A 21,860-nucleotide genomic window follows, 5' to 3' on the forward strand; every position below is an offset into this window, starting at 1 on the left:
GCTTCTTTTTATAGTTAATATATATCAGCAGTGACTCTCATCAACTGGGCTCCAGTTCTTTTTTGCTTTTTTTCTAATAAGCTTTCTGTTTTGGAATAATTTTAGATTTACAGAAAGTTCTAGAGATAGTGCAGGGAGTTCCTATATACACTTCACTCAGTTTTCCCTAATGTTAACATCTTACATAACCATAGTATATTTGTCAGAACTAAGATACTACTGTTAACTAAACTCCAGACCTTATTTGGATTTCACCAGGTTTTCTACTGACGTCCTTCTACTGTTCCAGAATCCAACCCAAGATACCACATCGAACTTCTCTGGTTCACTTTGGCTTCTTCAAGGACCGTGTGTATGAAGAACCATGTGTAACCTCTTCTTTATTCTGCCTTTCCAACAGTGTTCTCTGATTTTAAGGACTTGATTGGCCAGATTTTAATGGAAGTGCTAATGATGTCCACTCAGACTAGAGATGAAAACCCATTTGCCAGTCTGACAGCCACATCCCAGCCAATTGCAGCGGCAGCTCGGTCACCAGACAGAAATCTCATGCTAAATACCGGCTCCAATCCAGGAACAAGCCCCATGTTCTGCAGCGTGGGTTCCTTCGGTGCCAGCTCTTTATCTAGGTCGGTGTGGTTCTTTTTGCACATCTCATTGGTGGTAAAATAGCCAGGAAGTATGTAAGAGAAGGGAATGTTCATCTGTGGGCCTGTCATGCAGCTTATGACATGTATTGTGTTTGGGGGATGGATTGACTCATTGAGGAGATACTGTCTCTTCCAGATGGGTCTCTTTGGCTTTCCATGGTTAGGCTACTGGTAAATTAAATTTTAGGAACAAATGGCTGTGTATAGTGTATTATTCTTTGGAAAGAAGGCTTTCTCATATTATAAGTATAGCCTCTAAATCAGTACGGCAGTCTGATTACAGTTATTTAGATGGGTCTCTAAAAGATCTGTATACTTGAACGCTTAGAGGTATGAAGTGAAATTATACTATTCTTTAAAAACATGATATTTTCCATTTTAGTTATTTATCTCAAGCTTTTCTTCAATTTTCTCTCCTTTCCTCCCTTTCTCAACTCGTTTAGCCTCTATGAGACTAGCCCAGCTCCCAGCACGAGTGTCTGGAGCTCTGTGCCAGTGATGAGTCTGCCTCTGGCCCCCCCCTCCCGGGCAGCCAGCCAGGCGTCCGCTCCTCCCGCTTCCCTCAGTCCTCACGGCGCAGCTGCGGGGACACCTGCGGGAAGCCAGCCCTCGTCTCCGCGGTACCGGCCCTACACTGTCACCCACCCCTGGGGGTCATCATCTTCTCCTGCCCCGCGGTCCTCAGGCAGCTCCATCCTGTCCAGCTCCCCAGGCCTGCCCATGCCAGCTAGTAGCCCTCAAGCCGTGCCCGCCAGCTCCTCCCGACAGAGACCCACCGGCGCGGGGCCACCTTTACTGTCCGCCTCACCCGGTGCGGGTGCCGTGAGCAGACGGCCCTCCTCCCTAAGGAGCTCTCCTAGGTATCTATGCAGCAGGAGAGTCGGGTGCGTGTTTGCAGTGCAGGGAGAGGAGATTAACACGGTTTGGAAGAACTGTCGTGTGGCACTGACCTCAGTTACCTGTGTTTCTCTGTTTGGGGTCATTAACCCGCGTGTCTCACTGGTTCGGTAGGCTCGTGCCCCGAGTCCACGCCCAGCCAGGCTTCAGTCACATCAGAAAGTATAGGTTGCTTGATGGTGAGACCCTTTCTTCCCTTCTTCTCCCTCACTCTTCCTCCTTCCTGTACAAAATAAAAAGAAGTCACTTCGTTTTTGAAATCGAGTGCACATGTCACGCCTCATGACAAATGAATTTCAGAGACTGTGGGCAGCTTGTATTTGAGAGTTGGGGCTCACAGGACCACTTTTCCACTTTTCGTACTGTTGCTAATCATAGTTGAAATACAGTCAGACCAAGGGGTTGAGGGAGCAGATCCCTTACCTCTGGCAAGTGGTTATGCCTTGACACTTTGTTTTCAGCCCCTTAGAAAGAAGTAGTATCATGACTCCATTAATCCGCGCCCTCCACCCCTCAAGTGTTCCTATGCCTTTATATAATTTAGGTGAATTATTTTTCTGCATGTCAGTAGACAAAACTTGTAGCGTAAGATTTCATTAAAAGGCCAGCAGCTGTAAAAGCTTTCCTCTTCTCTGTTTTCCTTTGTTCCCTGATGACTTTTTTTGCTTTTGTTACGGTAGTATGTACGACAGTCCTTTCTCCTTCCTCTTCCTCGCACTTTCTGGGGACAGTAGTGATGAAGATGGAGAAGAAGATGATGATGATGGTGATGATGAAGGTGGTGGTGGTGGTGATGAGTTTTCTTGTGTCCAGTTTGGGTCCAGGTATCAGAGGAATGGAGTCTTACCCCTGCATGTGCCTAGGTGCTTAGGAACTAACTTTTATAAGTCCTAATTAGAGGTGTGCTTTGAATCCAAACAGGATAGGGTCACATGACTCCAGGTGGCCTGGAGAGTCAAGATGTGAGAAACTTTGCATGTACTAAAGCATTAGGACCTTCTCATGGGGTGAAGTGGTACACAGAAAAAATTTCATAGTTGTTGCCTGGCAAGTTTGGAGAAAAACTTACATATAATCATTTGTCAAGAACGTGAACAGGATCAGTCATCGTTAAGGTTAAAGATTAGAGATCAGTCGTCATTAAGTTCACCCACCCTAGGATCTAAAATGAGAGGCCCTCCATTTATCTGTTGGAAGAGTGTTCTTATGAGCTGCCAGGTGTGAGCAACATCTCCTCTGGGAGGCATGTTTTCCTATGTACAGTTGCATGGATTGCTGCTATTTAGGAATGGCAGAGGGGCTGGAACTTGTGTCTGTGTGTGTGTGTGTGTGTGTGTGTGTGTGTGTGTGTCCCTCTCCAGCTCACTCCGGGCGATCCATTGAAGAGCATATGGGGTCATACTGTCTGGTATAACTGTGATGCTGCTTTCACTTCTTTTCTTATTTTTTTTTTCTTTTAATAAATTTTTTAAAATTTATTTATTTATTTATTGTTGGCTGTGTTGGGTCTTCATTGCTGCGTGCGGGCTTTCTCTAGTTGTGGCGAGCAGGGGCTACTCTTCATTGCCGCTCGCGGACTTCTCATTGTGGTAGCTTCTCTTGTTGTGGAGCATGGGCTCTAGGCGTGCGGGCTTCAGTAGTTGTGGCTCACGGGCTCTAGAGCACAGGCTCAGTAGTTGTGGCACACGAGCTTAGTTGCTCTGCAGCATGGGGGATCTTCCCGGACCAGGGCTCGAACCCGTGTCTCCTGCATTGGCAGGCGGATTCTTAACCACTGCGCCACCAGGGAAGTCCCGCTGCTTTCACTTCTAATCTTAAATTTTGCTAATCATTCACCTCCTTGGCCTTGGTAAAGCCAGACCGTATTTGTTTAGATGGCCCGTGGAATGGCAGCAGAGGCTAAAAGCATAGCTCATGATGTTGCTGAATGTTCACCCCTGAAACCCGAGTGAAAAAGACCGCTTCGGTCTTCTAGGTGACTGAGCAAGAAAATATAATAGCACCTTCTTTCTAACCCTCCCACTCATTGTCTTACAATTTTGCTCTTAAATTGAAGTTTCCTCTGGACTGAGTTGATATTTGTGCCCAGCAGTGTTCAAAAATAGCTCCAGGCTATAAATAGAGACAGCTGTAGGAGCGAGGTACACTGCATTCAATTTGTCGGTGTTCAGAAGAATCATTAGAGGGTATATAAAGAGAGAGAGGAGTGTTGGTGCAATGTCGAATATTGATTCAGGAAGGTCGATATTTGTATTAGGTTGAACGTTGTATCACTGTTTCTCAAGTAAATTTCCCAAAGATAGAGGTGTCTTTTTCATGTAGATAAAGTCCTAATCCATGACTATAGTAATGCAGCAGACATCCTTGTCACTAATCAATTTCTGTACGTGATAAAAGTGCTTTATTATCTGTTTTCCTGTAAGCTATCTGTGGGAGAAACGCTGTCTCTCCCTGGCCTGTTTAATTCCAGCTTCCTCTAACAAAGATACCAGAATTGTATGCTGCTTTCACTGACTCTGCTCTAGACTTCTAACATCCCAACCTTGTCTCAGATCTAGACTCGATAAGGAGAAATAAATCTTAGCGATTATGTACTCATAGCTTCGAATCGTTATGAGCATCACCTGCCAGGTACTGTGTCTGCACTCAGCCTACGTTATCTAATCCTCACAGCAGCGCCCCTAGTTACTGCGAGGAAACGTGGGTACAGGGAGGTTTGTCACACAACTAGGACAGGCAGAGCCTGAGTCCAGAACTCACATGCCTCCCACCATACCCAGCTGCCTCTGGCTTCTCCATCTTTGCCCAGTGGGACTTGTGTTGTCCTCATTCCTTACCAGTTGTTTCGCTGCCCAGAGTTTACACATCTACTCAGTTCCTTGGCAAGAGAGTGCCAACATTTTACTCCTTAATTACAAAATTCCACTCCAGTCGGTTGACAGGTCCTTTGCTGGCTGTTAAAATGAAATCTGATCTGTCCAGCTTTTAGAAATTATAGATTTTGAATGGATATCAAAAAGAATATAGAAGGACAGGGCATATTCATATATAACTGATTAAACAAATAGAGAGGAACTTGAGAATGCACGTAGTGTCAGAACCAAGAAGTAGCAGAAAAATCTTATTAATTTGAACAGTCAGTGAAGAGTTTTTTCCTTCCCCTTTTCTAATTGATCTTCTCAGAATTTTATTTACTTTGAAGTAAGCACTTTTAACACCCACTTCTCGCCTGGTAAGATCAATGCTGTAGAAGCAGCAGTCAAGGGGGCTTGTTTCTGTCTCCCTTTGTGCTTGCCCAGTGGAATCGATGGGTTGTACATCTTTTGTGAAGTAGTTAGGACATACATTCCTATGTTAATTATTTATAGTGGTGATAATAAGGGTTAATTTAAGAAAGGCAAAAACATTCCTTCTAGAATGTTTCGTAGTGCTCTGTGAAAAAAGCTATTAAGAATTATAAGGAACTACTTCCTGCAGGAATGGAAATGAGTGAAGTGAGAGTTATCTTTGTAATAAAGATAACAGAGGAATTATTCTGAGGAAACGTTTTCTGATTGTTTCCTAGGAAGTTGATGACTAGAAAGAAATTTTTCTTTCGTTTATTGGGTTCTTCTTTTCACTGCTTAGATATTTCAGTGAAGGAGATCAAATCTTGAAAGTCATGAGCCTATGTGAATAGAGAAAGAGAAAACTAGCAAATAGTGGAAAACATTGACATTTCCCCTCTTATTTCTGCTGATCATCACTATTTGAAGATGAAGCAACGGAGATGGTCGAAAGGAAATCTTTCTACCATGTCTGTCCCCCAAACCCTCCAGTGATTTCCCTTCTCCCACAATGTAAGACCCAAAGCCTCTCACCCTGGCCTGCAAGACCGTGCATCCCACATGTACACACACACACACACACACACACACACACACACACACACTCACACACTCTTCCTGCCCCTCTCTGTCACCCATACTCTGCCTTTCTTTTCCTTCATAGCACTTACAGTACTTCTATACTATTATTTTTTTTTAATTGTCTCCTCTCTGTAATGTAGTTGCCATATAACAAGGTCTTGATCTGTTTGATTCAGTGTACGACCCCCAGGACCTTCAACAGTGCAGACATTTGTTCAGGGAATTTACATGGCTTGACCCTGCCCAGCTCTGCCTTTGCCTTGCATCGAGAAAATATACCATTCCAAAGTCTGCATCTAAAAAAGTAATAAAATAGGGTGATTATTCCCACGATAGAAGAAAAGAAACTGCAATGGAATCCTTTTAAGAAACAAGTTTTCTTGGTACATTTAAAATGGGACTCAGTTTGCACAGATGTGATGCATGTATAAATCCCCAGAAATATTTTCATTGTGTTTTCAGAAGGATTCAGCTGTATTTCCAATATGTGAAGTAATTACATTATTCAGTTGGATTGTTGATGTAGTGATCAGAAAATGGTTCACATATTCTCCCAAGGGAGGTATAATTTTATAGATACTCTTGGGACTTAAACATGACATATTTCCAATGTCATATTCCATATGTTACAGTTGTAAAAGCATCATGAATTTCGTAACAACTTCTTTAGGAAAAAAATGAAATACTATTTTAAAACATTTTAAAATGTCCATTGATAGCATAAATTTAATGCACATAAACTATACACCCCTTGCTCCTTCAGTATCACATTCAAAATTTGAGTTCACCTCTTTGAGTTCAAACCTAGAGATCCTTATAAACCAGTTTTGACCACTGACAATCATGCACAGCCCTGGTGACACTGGCCGCTTTGCCTACCTGTGCTCATGATCTACTTCAGCACCCTTAGGACTGATCTTATAATTTGGACGCATATTGACAAACACTAGGGTTTATTCTCTGTTTTCTGTTTAGTTAAACTTATGTTTCTTTTTTTTCTTTCTTTCTCTTCTCTTTTTTTTTTTTTTTTTTATTACCGTCTGATTTTTTTTTTTTTAATTTTTTTTTAAATTTTTTTATTTATTTATTTTTATTTTTGGCTGTGTTGGGTCTTCGTTTCTGTGCAAGGGCTTTCTGTAGTTGCGGCGAGCGGGGGCCACTCTTCATTGCGGTGCGCGGGCCTCTCACTATCGCGGCCTCTCTTGTTGGGAGCACAGGCTCCAGACGCGCAGGCTCAGTAGTTGTGGCTCACGGGCTCAGTTGCTCCGCGGCATGTGGGATCTTCCCAGACCAGGGCTCGAACCCATGTCCCCTGCATTGGCAGGCAGACTCTCAACCACTGCGCCACCAGGGAAGCCCTCTTTCTCTTCTCTTGAAAGTCACTTGGAAGTGTCGTTTGGTGCCTGACAGATGATCACAACATACGTCAACGTCTTTTATCTTTGAAACTTCTCTTATACATTCTGAGTGTCTCTCATTGCCTTGCCTGGCAGTCTCGTACACACCCTGTCACTTTTCATGCCTTTGAGAAATGTTCGTGAGGGCATTTCGGTTGACTTTGAGGCATTCAGATCTGAGTTAAAATGAAAGGGGGCGTTTTGGCTGAGAATGGAGCCCAGTGTCAGTGCGTCAGCAGCCACCAACTAGGCGCGTTGACTTCCCACAGTCGTTCACAGGCACAGCATCAGACTGACTCCTTGCAACTGGCAAGGACCTATTGGCATCAAATATCAGATGCTTTCCATTTCAGAGGTGTAACAATGTGAGAAAGATGGGGCTTATTATCAAGGAAATGTATAGTTTAAAGACTTCATTTTAAACAGGAGGAAGATCTATTTTCATTGTCATCTGTGAGAGCTTCTCAAAGGGAATTTAACCTTAACCGTGTATAGTTATAAGCCTGTGTTAGCAAATTTCATCCTTGGGAAGTGCAGTGAATATAGTCCCTGAGTCACTAACCTCAGATGGAAGAGGGAGGGATAGCAGATAGCTTGAGAGCGAGATCGTGGCAGGTAAAGCCAAATATCTTTTTCCCCTTTCTCCTTCTGGGGATTCACCACACTTCTTATATTTATGGGTGGGTTTTTCTGTTTTGTTCTTATGTTGTTTTTTTTTTCCTTTGCTTTATTACAGTCCTCATCTTTCTGTTGTCAGGCCAATTAACAGATAACAGATCTTACCATACCATGAAATGTAGCCCAAAATTTAAGTGGTGTGAAGACACAAGGATTGTTTTTGGTTTTTTGAGGTTTCCCACCCTGGGCTGCCCATCTTTGTCTCTGGTGAGGCACTTTGTGGGTGGCTCTGTTACCTGCCCAGTCAGGGGGGCGTCGGCTGCCTTGTGCTTTTGACTGCTTCTCGGCCTCCCCACCTCCCCTCCCTTCTCTCAGACCTAGGTAGTAAGTAAGTTGTAAGAATTCAGATTTACGAGACTCTGGCCTGAGAGCCTTGGATTTAAAGCCTTGGCATTGTTTTCATCTTTTTAAATTGAAATACTCTAATATACTTTCATGCCAAGGTCAATTATGTATATTCTTCTAAAATTCTAAGGTCAGTTATGTATATATTCCAAAATTACTTATGTGTATCTATGCATCTATCTGCATAACATATCGTTAATATCTTAATTCTTCTTTTAGTTTCTAGCTCCTATCTGCCCCAGGCTGAAGTAGGGATGGGTATCTCAAGTTCCTGATATTCTTCCCCACCTTTATCATCTTTCACATGTAAATTTTTTTTTTTTTTTTTGCTAAGTTTATATTTTTTCATTTGTCTTCATTTCAAAATTCCTGACCTCTTCCTATGCCATGATTAATCTTTTTGTATCTTTTATGTCTATCAAATTTGTGAGTTAAACATCAGATTTGGTATTTGACCTATTGATGGTTGTTAATCTAAACTTTGATTTCCTAACACCTAACCCTTGTGATAATGGTCTCAGGGAATAGTTGTTACTAATAATAACAGTGCCTCACGTTGTATCCTGCTTATATTTTACAAAGCACCTCCACATGATTTTATTGAACCCTCACTGCAGATGAGATGAAGTTCTGGGTTCAGGTAACAAGTAAGCAGTAGGGATGGGAATAGAACGCAAGTTTGGATACTCCTAGTGCAAGGTTTTTGTTTTGTTTTCACTATACTACTTTGTCCCTTTTGCCAAACATTTTGGAAAATTTGTGTTTGTAACATATTTTTCATGTCTTCTTCTAACTGGACGGTTTTCCTAAGCCCTGGTCCTGTTGCCTAATGCTGGATGAAGGCTTTTAAGATCTGTGCTAGAAGTTAGGAAGAGGGGTATTTTGTTAGTCCCTTGTAACTTCACTCCTAAAGACTTCGATTATGTAATAGCATAGGCCGGCTTTAACCTCCAAGCCTGCCTAATTGCAGCTGGCCAGTTGGATTTACATACGTGTGGTATCCCTTCAAATGCCCAGCGCTCAGTAGCAATTCTTAGTCCTCCTGGTTTTGTAAGGTGCTGTTCCCAAGAAGATAAGATGTTGAGTTTCTGGACAGACTTTCTTCTTAGGTCAATAAAACGTTTACTAAAAATTGCTATTGTTGGACTTGGAGCAGGTGAAACAAGCAGTCCGCTCCAGCCTCGGCTGCATGGGTGTCTGTGCTTTGTTCTGGGCGCGGGGACCCTAACGGGCTTTCTGCAGAAGTGCGAACTCTATCAAACGTGATTTATTGAGAACAGATAAAAATCATCCATTCTTCTTTTCTCCAAAGCTTGGGAGCCTCTGGTGGGGCAAGTACTTGGGATTCCTACAGCGACCATTTCACCATTGAGACGTGCAAAGAGACAGATATGCTGAACTACCTCATCGAGTGTTTTGACCGAGTTGGAATAGAGGAAAAAAAAGCACCGAAGGTAACATGAAATGGACTCATTTTAAAACCCACACAAAAACCTGGTTATGTGGTGGATAAATAATTGGTTTTTGACCCCCTAATGAGCATTCATTCACTTATTCAATCAGTAAAGTGGTTATTGAGCATCTACTATGGGTCAGGTGCTGTGTTAGAAGCTGGGGGTGGATCAGTGAACCGGACAGACGAGGATCCCAGTCCTCATGGAAGTCACATCCTAGTGGAGGGAAGAAGTGACAGGGCCAAGTGCCACTGCCACCAGCGACTTACACGGCCCTGAGGATTTCTCTCCTAGTCTGTCGTAATCATAATAACCAACATTTATGGAGCGCCTAGACTGCCAGACACTTGGCTAGGTCTCCTTCTCACAGTTGTTCATTAGTCCAGTGTAGTCCTGTGTGGTATAAGTATTATTTTTTTCCATTGTGTTAATAAGCAAATGAACCTCAGAGAGATCAAGTACATACTAACCTTGGTCTTTCCTAAAAGCCAAGTGGCGTGAAGTGAACTTTCAAAAAGCGGGGGATACCTGTAATTGTCCAGCATCACATAAATAATAAATTGCAAAACTGGATTTGAACTCAGCAAGCTACACTTTTTCTTCTATTTCATGCTGAGTTACTTTACTTTATTATTATCTCATTTCATTCCTATTTCATTTTCTTTTTTTTTTTTAATTTTTATTGGAGTATAGTTGATTTACAATGTTGTATTAGTTTCAGGTACACAGCAAAGTGAATCAGTTATACATATACAAATACCCACTCTTTTTTTTTTAAGATTCTTTTCCCATATAGGCCGTTGCAGAGTACTAAGTAGAGTTCCCTGTGCTATACAGTAGGTCCTTATTAGTTATCTATTTTATATATAGTAGTGTGTATATGTCAATCCCCATCTCCCAATTTATCCCTCCCCCCACCCCAATTTCATTTTCTAGTTCTGGTTTTCCATTGGAAACTAATCCAGTTGTCAACCTGTTAGTTTCATATTTGTGAAGGGCCTCTTGGGGTTTGCTGCATTTAACCTTAGCAAAAGCAAAGAGAGTGGGCATATCTCTGAAATCCCCACGTGGTCACCTGAAGCTTCAGCTTCTCTCTTCTCTAATTGTAGATTTTAACGGAGGCAGTATACTTGGATGATACAGTTACTCTAGTTTGTTCATCATCAGTAAAGGAAGAGAAAAGGATGCCATTTCCTGCAGATTGATCTCTTCTGACTTGTGTCAGTTTTCAACTGTATGGGATTATTTTGTTTGTCTTTGTAGACCTAACCTCTACCTTTCTTTGCAGATGTGCAGCCAGCCAGCAGTCAGCCAGCTTCTGAGCAACATCCGCTCACAGTGCATATCCCATACTGCGTTAGTACTACAAGGGTCCCTCACACAACCAAGGTATGAAAAACCAATATGTGCTTGCTGTTAGCAGGGAGAGGGCCCTCTCCATCAGGCTGCCCAGCCATTCTGCATCGCGTTGGATAACTCACTTCCTCACCCATGAAATGAGTGGTTGACTAGATGGTTTCTGAGGTCCCTTTCTTTCTCTAAAATACTATGAAAATAAAACACTCTGTGTGGTTTATTGAGATAGACTGTGGTTGAAATATGTTGACATCAGGGCAGGAAATTAGTAATGCAGTTTAAAAGCAGCTGCTTGAAAGCAGTATAGATACTTGAAAAAAATGTGCAGATCATCACTTTCCATGTATCATATAATCAATTTCTGTTATTCAATAATAAAGAATAGTGGTGGAATAGGTAATATGGGAATCACCCAAAGTGTACTACATTATTAATTTTTGTTCAGAGGGTCCCATAAAGGTTTCAGGTTTAATAAAAGAGTATTTCTGTATTTCATTTCTCTTATGAAAAAAAATCTAAAGGAAAAATGACAAAGTTCAAGATTTATTCATTCTGGATGATCTTACCATAACCATTTTTAAATTTGTCAGGAAAAAAAAAAAGGAAAATGATGCACATGTACTAAAACTTAAACACTGTTCCATGGTTAAAATTAATAAGAGCTTAAAAAAGTCTTCAGCCACTGCTAATCTTTTTTTCCCCCATTGGATGAGGCATAAATAAATAAGTAAAAGAGACATATAATACTTTGGTTTTTCTAATGCTTTATTTTTCAAGGGCTGTATGGAGGAAAAGATGGATTCTTTAAAACTTTCTATAGTTTCTCACTGAAAAGCCCCAAAAGTGATTATCTTAACAATGAGAAGGGTGATCTTTTGCCTAAAATGATTGACTATTGTGTGGATTATTTGGGAAATTTGAAGCTTGACCTGTGATTGTCAGCTACATGACATTCTGTATGTTCTGTTGTTACACGGTGACAAGTTGATTCATCAGAGCCCTTGACTTTCGTGGGTCTGCAGGTCCCTGCAGCAGCCGTCCTTCCTGGTGCCGTACATGCTGTGTAGGAATCTTCCATACGGCTTCATTCAAGAACTGGTGAGAACCACTCACCAGGATGAAGAAGTGTTCAAGCAGGTAAGGTTTTGTGCGTTTGCTACTGAAACTTCTGGATTAGGAGCTTCTCTGCCGAGGTAGATTTCTAAAGACACAATATACTGAAAACTTTGGTTCCTGAATTTGAACATGCACATGTAATTTGCTCAGAGAGAGCTACCCGAGGTTCCTTTCTTGAGGAAATCAGATTGACAGCTGCATTGTTCAAATCATGTGTACATTTCAACTAATCAGTCAAGCATCAGGTATTTTAAACATGGTCTGTGCTAAGTGCTTTGGGAGAGTAGAAGAAATATAAGGCCCTGTCTTTGATTTTAAGAAGCTTTTAACACACTACCAAGAGATAGCATAAGACGTGATATACATTTGCCGGATAAGTAGTGTTGAAAATTAGTTCTCTGAGTTTACAAAAAGGAGATTAATAAATCAAAGACCAAATTAGCTCAGCGGCAGCTTGCACGTCACATAAAACCATTGTCTTCTCGCCGCTAGACCGGGAATGAAGTCTCAAATCTTACTGATTACTTCATTCATTAAGTATCCATACATTTTTGATATCCCATTGTGTAAAGGCAAGTGAAAATGCAGATATGTAATATTTAATAATAAAGCTTAATAATAATAATAACAACTAAAAAAGTTAGTCTTGAAGATTTCTTCCAAGGTAAAACCTTAGCATGAATTTTGATTACTGTTCTGTGGCCTGTGTTGTAAAGTAAGCACTTTGCCACAGCAACTTTAACAAAGCTGTTTCCCATGATGAAAGGATGCTTATGACATTTTCTTAGAATTTGTTGAATGATAATCTCTTTTTTTGTTTCTAGAAAGAATAATAGAGGCAGTAGCTACAAATGATGATTCCTTTTAATCTGTTTTTTAAAAAACTCTGTTTGTTTGTTTGTTTATTTATGGCTGCTTTGTGTCTTCGTTGCTACGCACGGACTTTCTCTAGTTTTGGCGAACGGGGGCTACTCTTCATTGCGGTGCGCAGGCTTCTCATTGCAGTGGCTTCTCTTGTTGCGGAGCACAGGCTCCAGGCACGCGGGCTTCAGTAGTTGCAGCACACGGGCTTCAATAGTTGCAGTACGCAGGCTCAGTAGTTGTGGCTCACGGGCTCTAGAGTGCAGGCTCAGTAGTTGTGGCACATGGGCTTAGTTGCTCCGCGGCATGTGGGATCTTCCTGGACCAGGGCTCGAACCCGAGTCCCCTGCATTGGCAGGCGGATTCTTAACCACTGTGCCACCAGGGAAATCCCTAATCTGTTTTTATACCTAATATTATTTTTAACTATTCATATTGAGGCCTTTGAATTCTCAGGAAGTGTATTTTCGGCAGTTTTCAAAATATTAGTAAAAGAAGCATCCAGGAGTGAAAATCCCAGTCAGTGCTCTGTATTCTGTATTTGTAATTTATCAACTGCTCATCTTAGATGATGGTCTTACTGACTTATAGGAATATTTTAGGCATTATAGTGAGCTTTTCTTCTCCAGAAAATTAAGTGAACTCTGATGAAAATATATAACTGTCTTGGAAGGTTTAAGTGATATACTATATTATATGTGTAGTATACATAAAGTAGAATACTTATACTCAAAAAGACATCACTTGAGGAACCAGAGTAGCTTTACCTGTATAAAAGCCTGGTGATCAGCTAAAGAAGTATGTTATGCCTATTTTATTCATAAAGAAACTTACATAGAGGCTATGAAATGACCTCTATGTGTTTTTAAAATTGAGATGAAATTCACATAGTATAAAATTAACCATTTTCTAATTCAGTGGCATTAGTACATTCACAGTGTTGTGCAACCACAACAGATCTGTTTATTTTTAATCACAGAATTCTGATCCCTTGTCTTTTCTTATGTGTCACCATGTTTCCTCAAGAGAAATGATGAGTACAGTGGAGTTGCTGAACTGAAAAACAGCATTTTACCTTTTGTCTTAAGAATGTGGCAGATTTGAATTATTAAATCTTTTGACTGAAATTTCAGTCTTCCTTTAATTAAAGTTTGAGATGTTCATAGATAAAAAAACAGCAATAAATAGTAGCTAGAATTTAGAATTGGAGATGAACACTTGGAGCAATTTTATCAGTGCTGGGAGGTATTTGAAAATAAAATTATTTTAAAAACGTAAGTCACACAAACAGTATAATGTTTGATATTTGAAAAGTATTATGTTTAGTAATATTTTGTCTGCTTATTATAATTTAAACCCTACTTGCAAAAGAGGATAACTCTAAAGAAGTTTTACTTTATAGCGTTCCTGAAAAAAATGCCTAAGAGATTTTTCTAGATGATCAATTGTGAAATTTATTTTTTGGTGATTCTGGAACTACTGTTTTTCCCTCAATTGCAGTTTGGGCATTTCCCACCCCTACACCTAAGCATTTCCTCTCCATTTTTAGCTAGCTTACGAAAGCACATTACTTCTACCCTGATTGCTTGAGTCGCGAGAACTAGAAGGATCTCTTCAAGAGCTGTGTTGATATCTCAAGACACTCAAATACACTTTGTCATGCAGGGCACCTTTTTAATACTGTGCTCCTTACATGACAAAGGTGCTCCATACAATGGGATGAAATTAGTAGGAAAGAGAATTTTTCAGGTTTTCTAGTAGCTTTTTAGAACACTACCTTTTGCAACTTGTTGGCGTTCAGACTGTCAGCTGTTGTTTACAACATTTTCAGCTTAATGTTATTAGTCTTGAATCCCAACCCACTCCCTAAATGTGCTGCTCAGTGAGTGCACTGTGAAAATTAAACATGAGCTGTTCTGAGCAGATTCTGCAGTGTTCCTGTGCCCTGATATTAATGGTGAGCTTGTAAGCGTAAATTTGAGTGCCCTTAGGCTCTGACATCAGGTTGTTGTATTAATCACACCATATATGGAGGTAAGGCATCCTGATGAAGTTTTCTTTTTCAATTTCAACATTTACCAGCCATCTCTTTGTGCTACATCATTAAGTTAAGATAATAATAATATCCATTATTGGTCTATTTTTTTTGTTCTCTTCGAAGTAAACAAGGAAAGATGGAAAGAATTAAATGTAGGTGTAGGGGTGGCAACAAAAAATTTCTTAAAATGTTGATAGAATTGAGCAGATATTGGAACATTTAGTCCAGTTTCTTGACAGATTATAGGTGCTTGGTAATCAGAAACATATTCGTTGCTGTGATGTGCAGGTTAGATTAATTTATTTGATTAGAGCAAGGAGCCCTGGACAGTCCTACTGCAGGCTCCACATTTGTAAGTTTCTGTTGAATCACGGGGAGTCTTGTCAGAGTTTTAGGGTTCACCAAAACCTATTACTTCTGGAGAATTCAGCTGCCTTACTTTACGGTCAGCCTTGTGAAAGGACAAAGCAACACCCTGTGGCTGGATTCTAGGCTCCTGTGTGTGCAAAACAGCTTTTCCTTGGGCAAGCAGTGCAAATGCCTGGACTTGCAGATTCGGCACTTTATTTGACATGCTTCCTGTTCTTAAATTTTCTTTAACTTATATTTCTGATTTTTTTTTTCTTGTAGATCTTTATCCCCATTTTACAAGGCCTGGCTCTTGCTGCCAAAGAGTGCTCCCTCGATAGTGACTACTTTAAATACCCCCTCATGGTAAAACTTTGTTCTTTTCCTTGTAACACATTCAGTAGATGTTTTTCTTCCAGATGATTTTAACATACACTTTTCTTTCAGGTCCATGATCAACCTTGTTTTCAAACTTAAAACATGAAATCATTGTGTTGGTCATGCAGAGTGTTTGGTGTGCAGTGAGATTCATCAGTGAAGACAGTTAGCAGTGCGGTACATATTTCACCATCCGAGCCCTAGACAGGAGTCAGTGATGCAGTCATTAAAATGTACTTTGCCTTACTCTACAGCTTATGAAAACAATAATCATTGGTGGTCTCCTTCTTGATTGTCCTAGCAATGAGCATACCATATTTGGGGTGAAATTTTGTTAATTAAAAAAAACAAAAAAACAAAAAAAAGAACTGTGACAAATGCAAATAAAGAAGGCAGAGTTAGATTAAGAAAAGGAATACAATCTTGTCTTTATGTAGTGACTTTGCGCAGAAAATTGCACAGTGCTTCTCTTGATCATCTTCCCCGTTTCCTGAGGCTGTAAACTTCACTTCAGGCTTTACTTGGAAAACACAAATTTGCTCAGCTCCTCCAGGCACTTAGAGGAAGCATAAATTGTGGACAGAACTTTTGGCTAGATTCTCACCAAGGGTCTTCAGAGTTGTGAAAATATTGGAACCAGAAAGAAAATAAGAGGCTGTTTTCTTCTCTGACCTTGCTTCTTTAAAATTTTGGGAGAAAAATACTTTGAAGTATTACTGAATATTTTTCATTCTGAAAGTATGAAGGAAAAATATCAAAACATGAAATTAGTTGACTGTGTATAAATACGACCTTGTGTAAATTGAAGCCTTGGTTAAATTGATATGTTTTGCTGCCCATGTTCCTTTTACTCATTCTGCTAACTTGATTCCATCTTACCATTAATTCATTGCTTCCTGAGCACCTCGAGTGTGACATACACAGAGGACCCAGGAGCTCATGAGATAAGGTGCCTCTCCTCAAGGCAAAAATCAAGACCACAACGATACAGTCAGATAATTACAATCAGTGCAAACACAGAGGTGTGTTTATCTGTTTCAGAAAATCAAAACTGAGCTAAAAGGCTAAATATTAAAGTTAAACATTAAAACATTAATTAATGTTTTAAACATTAAAACAGTAAAGCCAGGTAAATTAGAAGGTGAAGCAGGAAGGCTTAGTTTTAAAAATAATATTGAATGAATTTATGTCAGGGTTCTTCCTAGTGCACATGTTATTCCAGTTCCTAATGAAATTCTATTAATCCTTATGCATTGTTCTGTCTTTGGCACATAAAAGGAAGTGGAAAAATCTGAATATTTGAGTTCGGTGATGAAATCTCTTAGTGTACCTTAATTATCACTGTATTATATAAATATTCCCTCCTGGAATTGTTGGCTTTTCTCTTGTGGTTTGAATTAGCTTGATGATTCAGTAAGGAGCTTTTAGTGTCAGATATCAACAAAGTGTTCTTCTGGTCAAAAGACAAAGGCCTCCATTATGATAGACAGTAGTTTTATTCTGTACCATTATTGATGCCTGTGCAGTAAAGGGAGTGCAGTGAGAGAAAGGGCAATAATTTAAGGCAGGAAGAGGAAGACCGTTGGAGCTAAAATCAGAAAGAAGCATGATGATCCTCTAGGTCAGTGGATCCCAACTTTGCCATACCTTGGAATCACCTGGGGATCTTTAGAAAGTACCTCTGCCTGGCTCTCCAACGCTGTGACTTAATTCGTTGAGGGTGTGGTGAGGGCGTGGCCTGGCATTGGGCTTTCAGAGGCTGCCCAGGTGATCCTAAGGTGCAGCTGAGTTTGGGAGCCCTGGTGCTGAGCAGGGAGAATGTTTCCTTCTCAGTGGCTCTCTGAGCCTCAGCGGCTTCTCAGATGTGTCAGTGCCTAAGTGCATGGACTCAAAAGCTTCCAGCAGCTGTTTTAGCAACTCCCATAGCAACATCCAAATCACAGAGGAAATTAAATTCACTGTTAAAGTAGTGTTTGACTGTATTACCATGGCCATGGTAAACTCTGTTTATGTGCCTAAGAACTATATTTCCTGATTGTCTTAACTTGAGAACGATTGGAGCTCCAAAGAAAAACACTGAGGTTCTCAAAAAACCAGGGATCTTGAAACCAAGGGATACTTTTAAATATATTTTGAATTTGGTCGCTTATTAAATTTTAATTATTTATAGTCCTGTTTAATACTGGCAAGACTAGCCATCTAAAGTTTATGAAGCATATCTTTTTGGTATAGAAAGATGTTAAATGAAAAAATCATTTATTGTAAGAATACACTCATTTACCTCTGTGTGTATATGTACAAAAATATGTCTAGAAAGCTCTTAGCCAAAATATCAATAGAGGTTATCTCTGAGGGTAAAGTTTATGAGTGACTTTTAGTTTCATTTTATATTTCTGTTTTATCTGAAGTTTTTTACAATGCACATGTACTAGTTTATTCATCAGAAAAGCAGTGAAGCTATTAGTGCTTTGTTGGGAATGCATACGTATTTATAGCAGCATTAAAGCTATGTCTTGATGTTACACATGGTGGTCAGTTTAGGATGAAATACATTTAAATGACCCTTTCTGATCTCGTTTCTAGGCTTTAGGTGAGCTCTGTGAAACCAAGTTTGGAAAGACACACCCTGTGTGCAATTTGGTAAGTGCCACCCTAATGGACTTGCACATTTTCAGTGAACATGTAACATAGAAGATATTCCTTAAGTAACAGTATCTGAAAAATGTCTCTTGGAGGACATTGAGATGCAGATGTGAGTAATACATGTGGGTGGCTCTCAACTGTTACATTGTCGTCACCTACATTATTTCCGGGAATGACATTAATTCACTTTCTTTTGTGATTTTCGGGGGATAAGTATTGTACAGCTAGCATAACAGGTCCTATTGGAAACGTTTCCTTGAGTCCTTTGGTAGTATAGGAATAGTTCATTTGCATGATATCAAATACTATCATGAAACATAGAAATTAAAAGTATATCTTGTACAAATGTAGAGGACCTGGAGGGCTTTCCTCCATCTGAAATGAGAAAAAGCGGACAGGGATCCTAGCATATTTGTGACCTTGTGCTTTTGAATGTTAAGTGTCAGCCACTTTGCTGCTGGTTAAGAGCCAGCTGCACAGGTCGGCTGCTGAGAATTCTTGTCTCGTTTTTACCTCCCTTGCTGATTTAGCAGCTTGACTCGCCTCTTCTGTTTTTTGCCTAGGTTGCTTCTTTGCCTTTGTGGTTGCCTAAATCCTTAAGCCCTGGCTCCGGGCGGGAGCTGCAGAGACTCTCGTATTTGGGGGCTTTCTTTAGCTTCTCAGTCTTTGCAGAAGATGATGTAAGTACAGCGGCCCTTTGCACTTTGCCGCTCTTATGTTCAGATTCTTCCCCAAATGTACATTATATGTTGATTGAATTTTTGCATTCTCTTCCCAGGCAAAAGTGGTTGAAAAATATTTCTCAGGGCCTGCCATTACCCTGGAAAACACTCGTGTGGTGAGCCAATCACTGCAGCATTACTTGGAGCTGGGAAGGGTAGGTGTTGAGAAAATGAATCCAGAGGATGAATGTGTTTTCAGTTCTGAAAGTTGAAAGCAGCACAATTAGAGGCTCATTGTAGTGTGATTAAGGTAATTTGGCCCCTATCCTGGAAAGGAAATAGCAAAGGCTATTTTATTAAAACTATAACTACTGCCCTCTTCCACTCCACATTCTGCTTTCATGCTGATCATCTTGATACAGTTGAATACGGACTTTTCTTCTATCCTTATAGTCAGGTTCTTCTAAAATGAGTGGACCTGGGAGAGGAGAAAAAGTGGGAAGGAGTTTAGCTTTTCGTGAAGTCAAAAAGGAATGATTTTTTAAAGCTTTAATTTTTTTCTTCCCTTATAAAATAAATTTCAGCAAGAGCTTTTCAAGATTCTGCATAGTATTTTGTTAAACGGAGAAACCCGTGAGGCTGCTCTCGGTTACATGGCAGCTGTCGTCAATGCCAATATGAAGAAAGCACAGATGCAGGTAGGATTCCTGAAGACTGCTTTTACTTATTCATTAAATTCATTCATCTAACTCATATTTATTCAGAACCTACCAGACATTGTGCTAGGAAATGGAGATACAGTGTTGAACAAGATAGACAAGCTTCCTGCCTTTGTGGAGCTTATGTTCCATAGGGTAGATGAGTAAACATGTAAATGTATAATTCTAGAATCGATGAAGCCAGTGAAGCAAGGTAGAGGACTTGAAAGTAACCGTGGAGGCACCAGAAGGAAGGCATGGGAGTGTCCAAGGAGGAGACGTTTGATCAGAGACCTGGCTGATAAGAAAGAGCCAGCCATCACAAGGCTGAGAAAAGAGCTTTCTAGATACGTGTGAAGCACGAAGGTGGGAATGAACCAGCTTTGGAACGAGCCCCACGTGCAGGCTTTCGTGGCTGGAGGATAGTGAACAGGGAGGAAACCGGGGGGTCATGGGCTGGAGGGGTGGGCAGAGGCTCCTTCAGGTTGAGCTGATGTTGTAAGAAGTGTCATGAGGAGCCACTGGAGGGTTTTCGGGAAGGAAATCACCAAGTCTGCTGTGTGGAGGATGGGCTAATGGGAGGAGGGGGTACAGGGGCCAACCCGAGGAGACCAGGTACAAGGTGCAGTGTTCCTGATGAGGGAGGCTGGTGGCTGGGACCACTTTACTGGCATGGAGAAGTTAAAAGGGCATCCTTGCTGTATTATTATTATTAATAATAAATTTATTTATTTATTTATTTTTGGCTGCGTTGGGTCTTTGTTGCTGTGCGCGGGCTCTTCTCTAGTTGCAGTGAGCGGGGGCTGCTCTTCGTTGCGGTTCGTGGGCTTCTCATTGCGGTGGCTTCTCTTGTTGCGGAGCATGGGCTCCAGAGCGCAGGCTCAGTAGTCGTGGCGCACGGGCTTAGTTGCTCCGCGGCATGTGGGATCTTCCTGGACCAGGACTCAAACCCGTGTCCCCTGCATTGGCAGGCGGATTCTCAACCACTGCGCCACCAGGGAAGCTCCCTTGCTATATTATTAATGAACGATGTGACATTTCTACTCAGAAGAAAAAGCAGAGAGAAGAGCATGGACCTGGTATTAGACTGCCTGGATTTCCAACTGGGGTTCCACTGTTTGCCAGCAGTGGGACCTAGACAGTTGCTTCTCTATGCCTCCATTTCCTCGTTGCCAAGTGGGGATAATAATAGTACCTGACTCGTGGACTTAGTGTTTGTAAAGCTGTGAGAATCATGCCCAGTACGTGGTGAGCACCCCACTGCTGTTAACTATCTTTATTAGAATTGTGGTCTTTTTTTTTTTTTTGGCTGTGCCACACGGCTTACAGGATCCCCAACCAGGGATCGAACCCAGGCCCTGGGCAGTGAAAGCACGGTGTCTCAACCACTGGACCTCCAGGGAATTCTTAAAGCAGGATTATGCTATCGCTGTCGTCCAGAGAAGCTGTTAGTCAAGTGGTAACAGTGAAACGAGTTGTTATGATGCTTTTGAGGGAAAATAAAGAAGAGAAAGGAAATAGTATTTATTGCGTTTCTGCTTACTGATTTTGAGGATCTTAGGCAAATCACTTAAATTCTCTGAGCCTTAGTTTCCTCGTCTGTAAAATGTGAATAACAGTATCATTCAATTCTAAGGGCTATTGTGGAGATGCAGTGAGAGAAAACCCTTCACGTACGGTTAACACTCAACAAATCGCACCTGCCAGTAGAGTGACGATGGTGATGCTCTAGGTGTCCCTTCGCTGACTTCAGGATGAAAGTTTGCTCTCCTTTCTTGTACACTTGTGCCAAAATTTCTGTTCAGATCATGATTTTAAATACTTTTCTCTTTCACAGACGGATGATAGATTGGTATCTACAGACGGATTGATGCTGAATTTCCTTTGGGTGCTGCAGCAGTTAAGCACAAAGATCAAGTTAGAGACGGTTGACCCCACCTACATATTCCACCCAAGGTGTCGGATTACTCTTCCCAGCGATGAGACGAGAGTGAATGCAACGATGGAGGACGTGAATGACTGGCTGACTGAACTTTGTGAGTGACATGTTCATTGTTAGGTCATTAAAAGCTGCCCTTCTGGGCTTCCCTGGTGGCGCAGTGGTTGAGAATCTGCCTGCCAATGCAGGGGACACGGGTTCGAGCCCTGGTCTGGGAAGATCCCACATGCCACGGAGCAACTGGGCCCGTGAGCCACAGTTACTGAGCCTGCGCGTCTGGAGCCTGTGCTCCGCAGCAAGAGAGGCCGCGATGGTGAGAGGCCCGTGCACCGCGATGAAGAGTGGTCCCCACTTGCCGCAACTAGAGAAAGCCCTCGCACAGAAACGAAGACTCAACACAGTCATAAATAAATAAATAGAAGAACGTGAATTTCTTAAAAAAAAAAAAAAAAACTTTAAAAAAAAAAAAAAAAGCTGCCCTTCTTTTATTAT

At 41.0% G+C, this 21,860-nt stretch overlaps 1 protein-coding gene across 2 annotated transcripts in view; it reads left to right on the forward strand.

Annotated features, from left to right (window-relative positions):
* Positions 1 to 21,860, forward strand: part of UBE4B (ubiquitination factor E4B) — a 114,013-nt gene that overhangs the window by 48,423 nt on the left and 43,730 nt on the right. Inside the window, exons 6-17 of one of the 2 annotated variants that reach the window (XM_057547712.1) lie at positions 401 to 629; positions 1,094 to 1,510; positions 2,228 to 2,371; positions 9,188 to 9,329; positions 10,618 to 10,718; positions 11,708 to 11,822; positions 15,331 to 15,414; positions 18,010 to 18,066; positions 18,633 to 18,749; positions 18,848 to 18,946; positions 19,316 to 19,429; positions 21,267 to 21,465. In XM_057547712.1, coding sequence (XP_057403695.1) covers positions 401 to 629; positions 1,094 to 1,510; positions 2,228 to 2,371; positions 9,188 to 9,329; positions 10,618 to 10,718; positions 11,708 to 11,822; positions 15,331 to 15,414; positions 18,010 to 18,066; positions 18,633 to 18,749; positions 18,848 to 18,946; positions 19,316 to 19,429; positions 21,267 to 21,465 — 1,818 coding nt within the window. The remainder of the gene's footprint in view (positions 1 to 400; positions 630 to 1,093; positions 1,511 to 2,227; positions 2,372 to 9,187; positions 9,330 to 10,617; positions 10,719 to 11,707; positions 11,823 to 15,330; positions 15,415 to 18,009; positions 18,067 to 18,632; positions 18,750 to 18,847; positions 18,947 to 19,315; positions 19,430 to 21,266; positions 21,466 to 21,860) is intronic. The other variant, XM_007170019.3, reaches the window with a different exon arrangement.

Source organism: Balaenoptera acutorostrata, chromosome 1 (genome assembly GCF_949987535.1).
Source record: "Balaenoptera acutorostrata chromosome 1, mBalAcu1.1, whole genome shotgun sequence".
Classification (NCBI taxonomy): Eukaryota; Metazoa; Chordata; class Mammalia; order Artiodactyla; family Balaenopteridae; genus Balaenoptera; species Balaenoptera acutorostrata.